This window comes from Stenella coeruleoalba (genome assembly GCF_951394435.1).
Source record: "Stenella coeruleoalba genome assembly, chromosome: 8".
NCBI lineage: Eukaryota > Metazoa > Chordata > Mammalia > Artiodactyla > Delphinidae > Stenella > Stenella coeruleoalba.
Window position 1 is genome coordinate 54,529,036 of NC_137154.1, and position 14,217 is coordinate 54,543,252.

The following is a 14,217-nucleotide window of genomic DNA, read 5'->3' on the forward strand; positions in this document are numbered from 1 at the left end:
TACAGCTCTCAGTACTATTATTATGTCTACTTTCATAGATTTGGAAACTGAGGTTCAGGGAAGTTAAGTAATTTGCCCAGTAGTTATTTAACACATGGATTGGTAGGAATCAAGAGTTGAATCCTGGTGTACTTCTAAACACTATGCTAGAACTGTATCCACATCAACAACTGCATCATCTTCAGGCCTCAATGGCCAAAGAGATTTCCTGCATTATAAGTGAAAGGGAAAGAATTCATGGCTGGCACTGTGCTGAGCCACCCATAACAAATGATGACCAGTTTTTAGAGAGGACCCTTCTACATCCATGTCTATTCCCCACAGGGAGAGAAAGACTAAGCCTTAGGAAAAGAGAGGCTTTAATCATCTCAAGTTTAACCAAAGGCAGGGTCTTATTTTCTAAGAATAGATCCAACTTCCTGAAAGCAGATAATTACCATAGTTCACCGATTCTTAGATGTATATTTTTTCACATTAACACGTCTGAAACAGAGATTTGTCCTACAATCAAAGGCATTCCATGGTTCAACTATTTTTCTTTAACGGCATATAAAATAACGGTGCATTTTACAATGAATGATAGTTTAGATTTGATGAAATATGAAACATAGATCCAATGGAGATCATAGCAAAAACATAAGTTTAAAGACTAAGTATTGTGTTTCTTTTTATTCTTTAATTCCTAAAGGTCTAAGAAGAAACTGACTTCACCAGTTCATTACCAATGGAATTAAGGAGGAGAAAAGTCTACCAAATTCAACCTATTTCTCAACAAGAACCAAGCCCAAAGAATGTCCAAAATCCCAATTCCATCAGATAAGAAATTACCAGGTACAGCTTTTTGGTCCTATGACAAATCAAATCATGAATACAAAAACTGTGACAATAAGTTCTTAAAATAAACCTTGAACATCCATCTGTACCTTGGAGAAATCAATTCAGGATTGATTCACATTTTTTTCTTGTCCAAAAGTACATCACCTTAGACAGAACAAAGTATAATACTACGCCTTCATCTTGTGTACTGGATATTCTGGTACCGCTCTATAAAAAACAGGTAAGCACTCTTTTTAAACGTGATTTACAATTTCTATGTATCAAAATCACATTCCATAGCCCAGAATGACAGAACAGAAAGTACTTTCAATCCCTTCATTTTATAAATGAATAAACTAAGGTTCAGAAGAAAAGAAACTGGTACAAGGTTACATAAATCAGTGGCAAAGTAGGGCTAAAACCCAGAACCTTGGGTTGTTTATCTAGTTTAGGTTTTGCTTATCACATTAGCTACTAATTGGTACAGAATATAAAATGCTAAAAGAAATAGGAAACGCGACAAAAATTGGCATGAAGGATTGTGCTTGGATTCTAGACAGCAAACTGTTTAAGGGCCCAAGGTGAAAACACCTTCCATCACATATCAGTTGAGTCGCTCTGAGTAAGTCACTTACTTTCCCGGAGCCTAATTAATTTGTCTGAGTCTGCAAAATCGGGATAATAATCCTTTCCCTACCAATCTCTCAAGGCCATCATGAGAATCAAATGAGATAACTCATGTGTAATCACATATAAATTGAAGTAGTTTTATCATAATTAGTAGTATGAGAAGAGGGGAAAGTTAGCCCTGGACTTCAACTTCTAGAAAATTAAGAATCCTTCACATGTGCGCATGCACACACATGCACACATACACACAGGCACATATACACGTTTGCACAAATTTATACACACAGAAGTAGCTGTATGGGCACATATCTACACATATACACTCAATGTTATTCATTTATGCATGCACAGATGAACATACACAGAATTACCTGAATGTGTATATCTATACCCATATTTAGTCATAAATACTTAAATGGACTTTAATTCCAAACATAGGCAAACCCACAGAGCTATGCTTCCATATACATAAATGGCATTTGTACATATCTACACACATACACATAAAAACAGACTCTTCCAAAGACTTGGCCGCTGAGGCTTTCAAAGCCATCTTCTAATCTGTTGTCTCCATGACAAACTTTATAAAACACAAGCCTTCATCTCCTGACCAGAAAACTTTGCTACCCAGCACCCCTGAACCCCAATGACTCCTTGGAATGATCCAGGCCTTCAATGAAAGAAGTGAGACAGACCCAGCAGGCCAGATGTCAGGAAGGAAATATGCTAGGATCATGCATGACCCTCTCCAGGGCACCACTATGCAGCATGAGCAAAGCTGCAGTCTGTCATCCTCACCATCTGTGCCCTTTGCTGCAAGCCAGATACTTGCTGGGGAAAGCATCCTTCAAAATTAGCTAGTTTCATCCCGGCTCTCACCTTCCCCAACAATACTGCCCTTTGAAAGAGACAGCATGAACACCAGAAAAAGCACTGGGCTCAGAGTTAAGACCAGTGGTTAAGAGATCACTAATTTAGCCACATTAGAAAGGCATTTTGGGCTCTAATGTTTGCAAAACAAGGGGAAACTGGAAGTGGTATATACTAAAGATACTTCTTGCCCTAACATTCTAAGATGCTATATACAAGGCAAGTTTCCAGAAATGTAGGCCTTCCTATGACTTGCCTAAGAAAAATCTCTCTGCTATGGAGGTGCTCCAAATAGAGTTACTAGAAGCAAGTGGTAAACTGAAAAGGTACTGGTCAAGGAATTAGGAGACCTGGATTCTAATCCCAATTTTGCAATTAAAAACATTCTGAAAAACATAGTCCCTTATATATATAGAGAGAGAAAGAGTATACCTAAAGAACATTTATTATTACTGGCCTATTTTTCATTTGATAAAAATCAGTTTCTTGAGGAAGAAATTGGGTTTGCCTACTTAAAAGATACACATTAAATGTCATCACATAATTCATTAATATTGAAAACAAAGTTTATAATGATGGCTACATTTCCATGGTTCTGTTTTACAACCTATAAAGAACTGGGACTTCCCTGGTGGTGCAGTGGTTAAGAATCCAACTTCTAGTGCAGGGGACACAGGTTCGAGCCCTGGTCCAGGAAGATCGCACATGCAGCGGAGAAGCAAAGCCCGTGCGCCAGAACTACTGAGCCTGTGCTCTAGAGCCTACAAGCCACAACTACTGAGCCCATGTGCCACAACTACTGAAGCCCGTGTGCCTAGAGCCCGTGCTCCGCAACAAGAGAAGCCACTGCAATGAGAAGCCCGCGCACTGCAAAGAAGAGTAGCCCCTGCTCGCCACAGCTAGAGAAAGCCCACGAGCAGCAACGAAGACCCAACACAGCCAAAAATAAATAAATAAATATATTAAAAAATAAAAAGAACTTCTACATCAGTGAGCTCATTTATCTGCACTACAGACTCTGGAGATTGGAATTATTATTCCCATTTTGAGCTTCGAAGAAATGAAGTGACTGTTAGAACCTACTGAGTGTCAGAATCTACATCTTCTAGCACAAAGTCTATGTTCTAAATATACAAAATACACTACTTTTAAAAAACCTGCAGTTTCAGGGGATTCCTTGGCGGTCCAGTGGTTAGGACTCTGTGCCTTCACTGCCGGTTCAATCCCAGGTTGGGGAACTAAGATCTCACAAGCTGCACAGCACAGCCCCCCAAAAAACTAACAAAATAAAATGAAATAAAATACCTGCAGTTTCAGAGTTAAGACTCCATTTGATGCAAAAACCCATCATCTTGGCTCTCAAATTCCAAAATTCCATCTCAGTGAACGTGCCATCTCCACTCTTTCCGATACGTTCTTCCTCCACCCCACACCAATAGGCATCTACTAAGATGAAAACCTCTTTTTTCCTAGACTGCCCTGGACACAATCCCCATACCTGTAAAGCTCTGGCTATTGGAGGTCTTCTTCGAGTTATAAAATTCTAATACATCCAGGACAGCCTGCTGGTTTTTCTTCTGCTCCGACTTGGTGATATTTGATGTCTGAAGCAAGCGGGCCCACTGCTCTGGCATCCCCTATAAGAGAGACATGCAAGGCTGTCAGCAAGGCATAATCACAGGGGACCCTGAATGAAATTCAGAACTAACTCTGATAACTGATGGCAGCTAAAGATGGGTTTAGTCATTCCTTTCTCTCTCTGCCCTCAGAGTTCCACACAGGTCTCTCTTATAACACATCTCTTACTATATCTGTCATTTCTTGCGGTATTTGCCCCTTCACCAGGCTATTCCTCCTTTACAGCAGGAATCATGTCTGATTTGTCTCTGGATCATCAGTGCCCAGCACAGAGCCTGACGCCAAGGGGCCACTTAACCGAGGTCTATTTAAGGAATGGAGATTCAAAGGCTTCTCAAGTACAATTCTGGAGGGGAGGAACGTGTCCCTCTCATTACTATAAGAAGATAGGAATGAGGGTCTCGGGCAAAGATAGAGGCATCAGGAAGTCTGGAAAGGATTAAATCTAACAGTGCATAGCCAGAACTCTGAAAGACCAAAGGTCTTTCTGTGACCCAGGACTTACTGTAAACTCGCCTGTGACAGCATCAAAACCAATGTGAGGGCTTCCCTGGTGGCGCAATGGTTGAGAGTCTGCCTGCTAATGCAGGGGACGCGGGTTCGAGCCCTGGTCTGGGAGGATCCCACATGCCGCGGAGCAACTAAGTCCGTGTGCTACAGCTACTGAGCCTGCGCGTCTGGAGCCTGTGCTCCGCAACAAGAGAGGCCGCGATAGTGAGAGGCCTGCGCACCGCGATGAAGAGTGGCCCCCACTTGCCACAACTAGAGAAAGCCCTTGCACAGAAACGAAGACCCAACACAGCAAAAATAAATAAATTAATTGATAAACTCCTTCCCCCAACATCTTCTTTAAAAACAAACAAACAAAAATGTGAATCGTGTACTCAAAATCTGAAGAGAAATCTCTGACTGTTCCTTCTCCTGCCTTTTTTTTTTTCTGCAAGAGAAACAGGGAAAAGTAGATAAATCCAGGACATTATTATATTTTTAGGCTTATTTAGCTATTTGTTGAGCTCTTAACTCCTTTAGAGGCCAAGGACTGTGATTAAAAATTCACATGTGTATTTACAGAGCTCAGTGTTGGATCTAGGTTGGAGTAGACGGAGTAGTAAATTAAGCCATGATTGAAGGCTTTTCATTGATCTAAAGTAAGGGAGGGGCAGAAAGAACTTTCATCAGAGTTAATAGTCTTGGTTCTACCACTAATGAGTCAGTTGATCCTGACTCATTAGTGGTAAGTCAAGTCACTTCCTCTCTCTGAACCCTGGTTTCCTCATCTGCAAAACAAGAAGACTCAAATAGATGGTCTATAAAGACCTTTCCAGCCCCGGACATCTTACATTCTATGAGCTTCTATAAGCTGCATCCCACCATTTTGGTCCTTGATTATGGGCCATTGTAAGGTTCTCTAAATTACAGCATTTTAGATTTGGAACTTGTTTTAATAATATGAATCGCTAATATTATCATATCAGGTGTTCAGTAGACAGTGATTCAAGTTCTTCACATGTATTAACTTGCTTCAGCCTCACAGCAACCGTACCAATTAGATACTATCATCCTTATTTTGCAGATAAAGAAACTGAAGCACAGAGATTCAGTGACTTGTCCACAATCACATGATTACTAATTGGCAGTAGCCAGACCCAAACCCAGGCAGTGTGGCCCAGAGCCTGAGCTCTAACCACTATGCTATGCTGCCTCTCTTGCTAGGACCCTAAAGAATCATGAAGTCCAAATACTTGTAGTCATCCCTCTCCCATCAAGAGTCTTGCATACAGTAGATGTTCACTAAGGTCCTGATGACCTGACAGGAAAAACGTCCAATATTTAAGGAGTTGTATTGCTGAAGTACCCTTGTTAGGGGATGAATTGTGTTCCCCAGATTCCTATGCCGTAACTCCCAGTACCTCACAATGTGATCTTATTTGGAAAGAGGGCCTTTGCAGATATAACTAGTTAAGTTATAATTAGGTCATACTGGAGTAGGGTGGGCCCCTAATCCAATAATTCTGGTGTCCTTATTAGAAAAAAAATTTGGAGACAGATGCACACAAGAGAACATCTTAAGATAAAGGCAGAGATCAGAGCAATGTTTCCTCAAGCCAAGAAACACCAAAGATTGCCAGAAAGTCACTAGAAGCTAGGGGAGAGGCATGGAATAGAGTTTTCCTCACAGGTCTCAGAAGGAACCAACCTTACAAACACTTTGATCTTGGGCTTCTAGCCTCCAGAACAGAAACAATAAATTTCTGTTGCTTAAGCTCCTGGTTTGTGGTAATATGTTGCAGCAGATCTAGCAAACTAATATAACCCTCTTCCAACTAAAAAGAGTTTCAGGTTCTTGCTATTATCTAGACCTCAGCAAGCACCTGCAAATGCAACCCAGCTGAAACAGGCTTAAATACCTTCCAAGGCTCAGCCTGATAATCTTTCTTCCTAGATGGGGACCTACAGAACCAAGATTTTAAACACCTGTAGAAACCCTCCCCCTTCCTTCAGCCAAGGTTCTTCTTCCTTCAATGTCCTAGGGAAGAGGTAGAGGACAGGACCATGTGGTCTAAACTTGCAGAGAACTCCCTACATATCACCTAGGGTTACTGGTTTCAGAGGGTAACTGCAAAAGCTACCATTTATGAAGCTATTAGTATGTGCCAGGCATGCATTAAGAATTTTGTATGTGTTATTTCACTGAATACTCATGAAATGCTGCAAAACAGATATTAATATCCCCATTTCATAGTACTTATTTTTAATAATTTGCTTGACCATTCCTGAGTATCAGTGACAAGCATGACCTGAAAGTATCCAACTTGCCATATACTCAAACCAGAAACACATTGCAGGCCTATGAGGCAAGACCAGAATATCCCCTCTTTAAGGCAAGTGAGCGAGGAAAGGCCAGGAGCCCTGAGCCTCTGGTCTTCCCCACTACCAATCTCCCAAGAAAACCTCCAGAGTTTCTCCTTGTAGGAGAAGTTATTCTCCACACTATCACAATCATGTCACAAAATCCTTGGCTCCATGACAAGCTAGACATTTTCCCTCCTAGAAATGCCCAGCACCATACACCAGCAAGGCTCAGCGTTAAAGAATGGAAGCCCCAAATTCACCTCTAAAAGAATTCAGTGAGGGCTTCCCTGGTGGTGCAGTGGTAGAGAGTCCGCCTGCCGATGCAGGAGACGCGAGTTTGTGCGCCGGTCCGGGAAGATCCAACATGCCGCGGAGCGGCTGGGCCCGTGAGCCATGGCCGCTGAGCCTGCGCGTCCGGAGCCTGTGCTCCGCAACGGGAGACGCCACAACACTGAGAGGCCCGCGTACCGCAAAAAAAAAAAAAAAAAAAAAAGGAATTCAATGAGCAGTATCTGGGCTGGGGTCAGACAGGGGCTGAATGCCAGGCTTGTCTGGGCCTATCCTTGGAGTTCATATTAAAAGTATAGGCTAAAACCCATGGGCTAAAATAAGGCTCCCAAATCCACAGTTAAGGCCCCAGTGCCCAGGAAGAGCTGGACTGCATTTACATGAGCCACTTATTCTGTAACACTTGTTCTATTGCCCTTCCAGGTTGAAATGTCTGAGCCTCACTACCAGACTGAATATTCCTACAGGCCAAAGAAATTATCAGTATGTCACCGGCAAAGCCCATTAACAATTCGCAGGAAACAAACATAGAATCGGGTAATAAAGTCTAACCTTTTTTTTTCCTTTGTGCTGCTTAGTCTAGCTTCACTTGCTCATTGGGTACCGTGTGCAGAAGCCCTGCACCAAGCCCTTCAGACCAAAGCTCCTAGTGGGAAACGGCTGGTCCCGACACCGCAGCTCCGCAGGGCCACGGGCAGAAGCTCTGGCAGGACTCCGCATCCAAGATGGCAGCGAGGGACCGCGAACCGAGACGCTGCGCCTGGCTCTGCAGTCTTAAGCCTGAGCAGCGCAGCAGTGCCCGCCCACAAGGACTCCTCCCCCTTCCCTGTTGAGAAGAACCCTACAAAGCAGCCCCGCCCACCGCCTTTTAGCTGAAGCAGGGGCTCTAGAGCACAGGCTCACACCTCTCCATGCTTTGATCAAAGAATAAAACTTTCCTTGGCTTCTAAACCAAACTCAGTCTCATTCTGTTGGCTCAAATGACACTGGGCAGGAGGACCCTTGTTGGGGCCTGACTCAAAAGGGTCAGTAACAAGTATACCCCCTAGCACTTTAGATTTACATTTCATAATAATTACAATAATCACCTTCATCTGTGTCATGCTCTAGTTTTGACAAAGCACTTTCACATACCGTAGTTCATTAGCACCTCAAAACAACTGTGTGACAACAGGGCAGTGATTATGGTGCCCAGTTGACAGAAGAAACAGAGGTCCCAAGAAATTAAGTAGCCTGCCCCAGTTTACATAGCAAGTTAGCAGCAGATCTGGGGCCAGGACTGAGGTCTTCAGACTCCCAGCCCCAAGGCCTTTGTATTCAGTCATTCTGCCTCCTCTGGACAGCTGCTGCTCATGATGATGTTATTTCTCCTCTCTCTCCCAATGCATTCCACTCACCAAGTCATTAATGATTTTATCTTCTATACAGTGATCAAATTTACCCACGTTTCTCTGTCACCATGGCCCCCACCCTATTTCAGCCACTGTTATCTGTGGCCTGAATCATTCTAACAATAACCTGTCACCTGCATTCTGGTCCCCTCCAATGGAAACAGCTGCCAGGGTGATCTATAGCCTTGCTATCAAAGCAGCAACAGCATCACTTGGGAGACTGCTGGAAATGTGGAATCCCAAGCTCCACCCCAGACCTACTGATTCAGAATCTGAATTTTAATAAGATCCCAAATGATCCATGTAACTTTTACATGTGCATGTAAAAGTTTGAGAATCAAGAGAATGTGAAGAAAAACCAGAGACAGGAAGAAAATATTTGCAAAAGATACACAGTTGGTCCTCCATATCCATGGGTTCTTTATCCATGGATTCAACCAACTGTGGATCAAACATATTTGGAAAAATATCCAGAAAGTTCCAAAAATCAAAACTTGAAATGCTGCACTGGAAACTATTTACATAGCATTTACATTGTAGTTACAACTATTTACATAGCATTTACACTGTATTCGTTATTATAAGTAATCTAGAGATGATTTAAAGTATAGGTATAGGTTATATGCAAACGCTATGCCATTTTATATAAGGGACTTGAACGTCCATGGATTTTGGTACCTGTGGGGTCCTGGAACCAATCCCTCATGGATACTAAGGGAAGACTCTATCTTATAAAGGACTATTATCCAAAATGTACAAAGAACTCTTAAAACCCAGCAAGAAGAAAACGAACAACCTGATTAATAAAATGGGCAAAAGATCTGAACAGACACCTTACCAAGAAGATATACAGTTGGAAAAAATGCTCAACATCGTATGTCATTAAGGAACTGCAAATTATAACAACAGTGAAATACCACTTCACACCTATTAGAATGGTCAGCATCCAAAACTGACAACACCAGATGCTGACAAGGATGTGGAGCAATAAGAACTTTCATTCATTGCTGATGGGAACGCAAGATGGTTCAGTCCCTTTGGAAGACAAGTTGGCAGTTTCTTACAAAATTAAACATACTTTTACAATACAATCCAGCAATCACACTCCTTGTTATTTACCCAAATGAGCTGAAAACTACGTTCACAAACAAAAACTTGCACACGGATGTTTATAGCAACTTTATGAATAATTGTCAAAACTTGGAATCAACCAAGATGTCCTTCAGTAGGTGAATGAATAAATAAACTGTGGTACTTCCAGAAAATGAAACATTATTCAGCAGTAAAAAGAAAGGAGCTATCAAGCTATAAAAAGACAATGAGAAACCTAAAATACATATTAAGATCAGTGGTTTCCATGGGTTGGGGGGAAGGAGGGATGAATTGGTGGAGTACAGAGGAACTGTAGGGCAGTAAAACCTATTCTCTATGATACTATAATGGTAGATACCTGTCATTATACATTTCTCCAAACCCACAGAATGTACAACCTGTGTAAAATGTTGTAACTCTAATGTAAAATATGGTCATAAATTGAATATGATGTATTGATGTAGGTTCATCAATTATAACAGATATGCCACCCGAGTACAGGATGTTGGTTGTGGGGAAGGTTGTGCATATGTGTGGGCAGGAGGTTTATAGGAAATCTGTGTACTTTCCACTTAATTTTACTGTGAACCTAAAACTGCTCTAAAAAATAAGCTATTTAGGGCTTCCCTGGTGGCGTAGTGGTTGAGAATCTGCCTGCTAATGCAGGGGACATGGGTTCGAGCCCTGGGCAGGGAGGATCCCACATGCCGCGCAGCAACTAAGCCCGTGCGCTACAACTACTGAGCCTGCGCGTCTGGAGCCTGTGCTCCGCAACAAGAGAGGCCGCGATAGTGAGAGGCCCGCGCACCGCGATGAAGAGTGGCCCCCACTTGCCACAACTAGAGAAAGCCCTTGCACAGAAACGAAGACCCAACACAGCAAGAATAAATAAATTAATTGATAAACTCCTTCCCCCAACATCTTCTTAAAAAACAAACAAAAAAAAATGTGAATCGTGTACTCAAAATCTGAAGGAAGAGAAATCTCTGACTGTTCCTTCTCCTGCCTTTTTTTTTTTTCTGCAAGAGAAACAGGGAAAAGTAGATAAATCCAGGACATTATTATATTTTTAGGCTTATTTAGCTATTTGTTGAGCTCTTAACTCCTTTAGAGGCCAAGGACTGTGATTAAAAATTCACATGTGTATTTACAGAGCTCAGTGTTGGATCTAGGTTGGAGTAGACGGAGTAGTAAATTAAGCCATGATTGAAGGCTTTTCATTGATCTAAAGTAAGGGAGGGGCAGAAAGAACTTTCATCAGAGTTTATAGTCTTGGTTCTACCACTAATGAGTCAGTTGATCCTGACTCATTAGTGGTAAGTCAAGTCACTTCCTCTCTCTGAACCCTGGTTTCCTTATCTGCAAAACAAGAAGACTCAAATAGATGGTCTATAAAGACCTTTCCAGCCCCGGACATCTTACATTCTATGAGCTTCTATAAGCTGCATCCCACCATTTTGGTCCTTGATTATGGGCCATTGTAAGGTTCTCTAAATTACAGCATTTTAGATTTGGAACTTGTTTTAATAATATGAATCGCTAATATTATCATATCAGGTGTTCAGTAGAAAGTGATTCAAGTTCTTCACATGTATTAACTTGCTTCAGCCTCACAGCAACCGTACCAATTAGATACTATCATCCTTATTTTGCAGATAAAGAAACTGAAGCACAGAGATTCAGTGACTTGTCCACAATCACATGATTACTAATTGGCAGTAGCCAGACCCAAACCCAGGCAGTGTGGCCCAGAGCCTGAGCTCTAACCACTATGCTATGCTGCCTCTCTTGCTAGGACCCTAAAGAATCATGAAGTCCAAATACTTGTAGTCATCCCTCTCCCATCAAGAGTCTTGCATACAGTAGATGTTCACTAAGGTCCTGATGACCTGACAGGAAAAACGTCCAATATTCAAGGAGTTGTATTGCTGAAGTACCCTTGTTAGGGGATGAATTGTGTTCCCCAGATTCCTATGCCGTAACTCCCAGTACCTCACAATGTGATCTTATTTGGAAAGAGGGTCTTTGCAGATATAACTAGTTAAGTTATAATTAGGTCATACCGGAGTAGGGTGGGCCCCTAATCCAATAATTCTGGTGTCCTTATTAGAAAAAAAATTTGGAGACAGATGCACACAAGAGAACATCTTAAGATAAAGGCAGAGATCAGAGCAATGTTTCCTCAAGCCAAGAAACACCAAAGATTGCCAGAAAGTCACTAGAAGCTAGGGGAGAGGCATGGAATAGAGTTTTCCTCACAGGTCTCAGAAGGAACCAACCTTACAAACACTTTGATCTTGGGCTTCTAGCCTCCAGAACAGAAACAATTTCTGTTGCTTAAGCTCCTGGTTTGTGGTAATATGTTGCAGCAGATCTAGCAAACTAATATAACCCTCTTCCAACTAAAAAGAGTTTCAGGTTCTTGCTATTATCTAGACCTCAGCAAGCACCTGCAAATGCAACCCAGCTGAAACAGGCTTAAATACCTTCCAAGGCTCAGCCTGATAATCTTTCTTCCTAGATAGGGACCTACAGAACCAAGATTTTAAACATCTGTAGAAACCCTCCCCCTTCCTTCAGCCAAGGTTCTTCTTCCTTCAATGGCCTAGGGAAGAGGTAGAGGACAGGACCATGTGGTCTAAACTTGCAGAGAACTCCCTACATATCACCTAGGGTTACTGGTTTCAGAGGGTAACTGCAAAAGCTACCATTTATGAAGCTATTAGTATGTGCCAGGCATGCATTAAGAATTTTGTATGTGTTATTTCACTGAATACTCATGAAATGCTGCAAAACAGATATTAATATCCCTATTTCACAGTACTTATTTTTAATAATTTGCTTGACCATTCCTGAGTATCAGTGACAAGCATGACCTGAAAGTATCCAACTTGCCATATACTCAAACCAGAAACACATTGCAGGCCTATGAGGCAAGACCAGAATATCCCCTCTTTAAGGCAAGTGAGCGAGGAAAGGCCAGGAGCCCTGAGCCTCTGGTCTTCCCCACTACCAATCTCCCAAGAAAACCTCCAGAGTTTCTCCTTGTAGGAGAAGTTATTCTCCACACTATCACAATCATGTCACAAAATCCTTGGCTCCATGACAAGCTAGACATTTTCCCTCCTAGAAATGCCCAGCACCATACACCAGCAAGGCTCAGCGTTAAAGAATGGAAGCCCCAAATTCACCTCTAAAAGAATTCAGTGAGGGCTTCCCTGGTGGTGCAGTGGTAGAGAGTCCGCCTGCCGATGCAGGAGACGTGAGTTTGTGCGCCGGTCCGGGAAGATCCCACATGCCGCGGAGCAGCTGGGCCCGTGAGCCATGGCCGCTGAGCCTGCGCGTCCGGAGCCTGTGCTCCGCAACGGGAGACGCCACAACACTGAGAGGCCCGCGTACCGCAAAAAAAAAAAAAAAAAAAAAAAAAGAATTCAATGAGCAGTATCCGGGCTGGGGTCAGACAGGGGCTGAATGCCAGGCTTGTCTGGGCCTATCCTTGGAGTTCATATTAAAAGTATAGGCTAAAACCCATGGGCTAAAATAAGGCTCCCAAATCCACAGTTAAGGCCCCAGTGCCCAGGAAGAGCTGGACTGCATTTACATGAGCCACTTATTCTGTAACACTTGTTCTATTGCCCTTCCAGGTTGAAATGTCTGAGCCTCACTACCAGACTGAATATTCCTACAGGCCAAAGAAATTATCAGTATGTCACCGGCAAAGCCCATTAACAATTCGCAGGAAACAAACATAGAATCGGGTAATAAAGTCTAACCTTTTTTTTTCCTTTGTGCTGCTTAGTCTAGCTTCACTTGCTCATTGGGTACCGTGTGCAGAAGCCCTGCACCAAGCCCTTCAGACCAAAGCTCCTAGTGGGAAACGGCTGGTCCCGACACCGCAGCTCCGCAGGGCCACGGGCAGAAGCTCTGGCAGGACTCCGCATCCAAGATGGCAGCGATGGGCCGCGAACCGAGACGCTGCGCCTGGCTCTGCAGTCTTAAGCCTGAGCAGCGCAGCAGTGCCCGCCCACAAGGACTCCTCCCCCTTCCCTGTTGAGAAGAACCCTATAAAGCAGCCCCGCCCACCGCCTTTCAGCTGAAGCAGGGGCTCTAGAGCACAGGCTCACACCTCTCCATGCTTTGATCAAAGAATAAAACTTTCTTTGGCTTCTAAACCAAACTCAGTCTCATTCTGTTGGCTCAAATGACACTGGGCAGGAGGACCCTTGTTGGGGCCTGACTCAAAAGGGTCAGTAACAAGTATACCCCCTAGCACTTTAGATTTACATTTCATAATAATTACAATAATCACCTTCATCTGTGTCATGCTCTCGTTTACATTTCATAATTACAATAATCACCTTCATCTGTGTCATGCTCTAGTTTTGACAAAGCACTTTCACATACCGTAGTTCATTAGCACCTCAAAACAACTGTGTGACAACAGGGCAGTGATTATGGTGCCCAGTTGACAGAAGAAACAGAGGTCCCAAGAAATTAAGTAGCCTGCCCCAGTTTACATAGCAAGTTAGCAGCAGATCTGGGGCCAGGACTGAGGTCTTCGGACTCCCAGCCCCAAGGCCTTTGTATTCAGTCATTCTGCCTCCTCTGGACAGCTGCTGCTCATGATGATGTTATTTCT

General features: G+C 42.8%; 1 protein-coding gene across 6 annotated transcripts in view; it reads right to left on the reverse strand.

Annotated features, from left to right (window-relative positions):
- The window catches only part of PAK1 (p21 (RAC1) activated kinase 1), a 298,535-nt gene that overhangs the window by 34,696 nt on the left and 249,622 nt on the right, over window positions 1-14,217 (reverse strand). For all 6 annotated transcript variants that reach the window (XR_013829588.1, XR_013829589.1, XR_013829590.1 and 3 more), the window contains exon 17: window positions 3,815-3,953. Coding sequence is in view for 2 of the 6 variants with exons in the window: in XM_079930716.1 (XP_079786842.1) it covers window positions 3,850-3,953 (104 nt within the window). In the remaining 4 variants the exon portion in view is untranslated. The remainder of the gene's footprint in view (window positions 1-3,814; window positions 3,954-14,217) is intronic.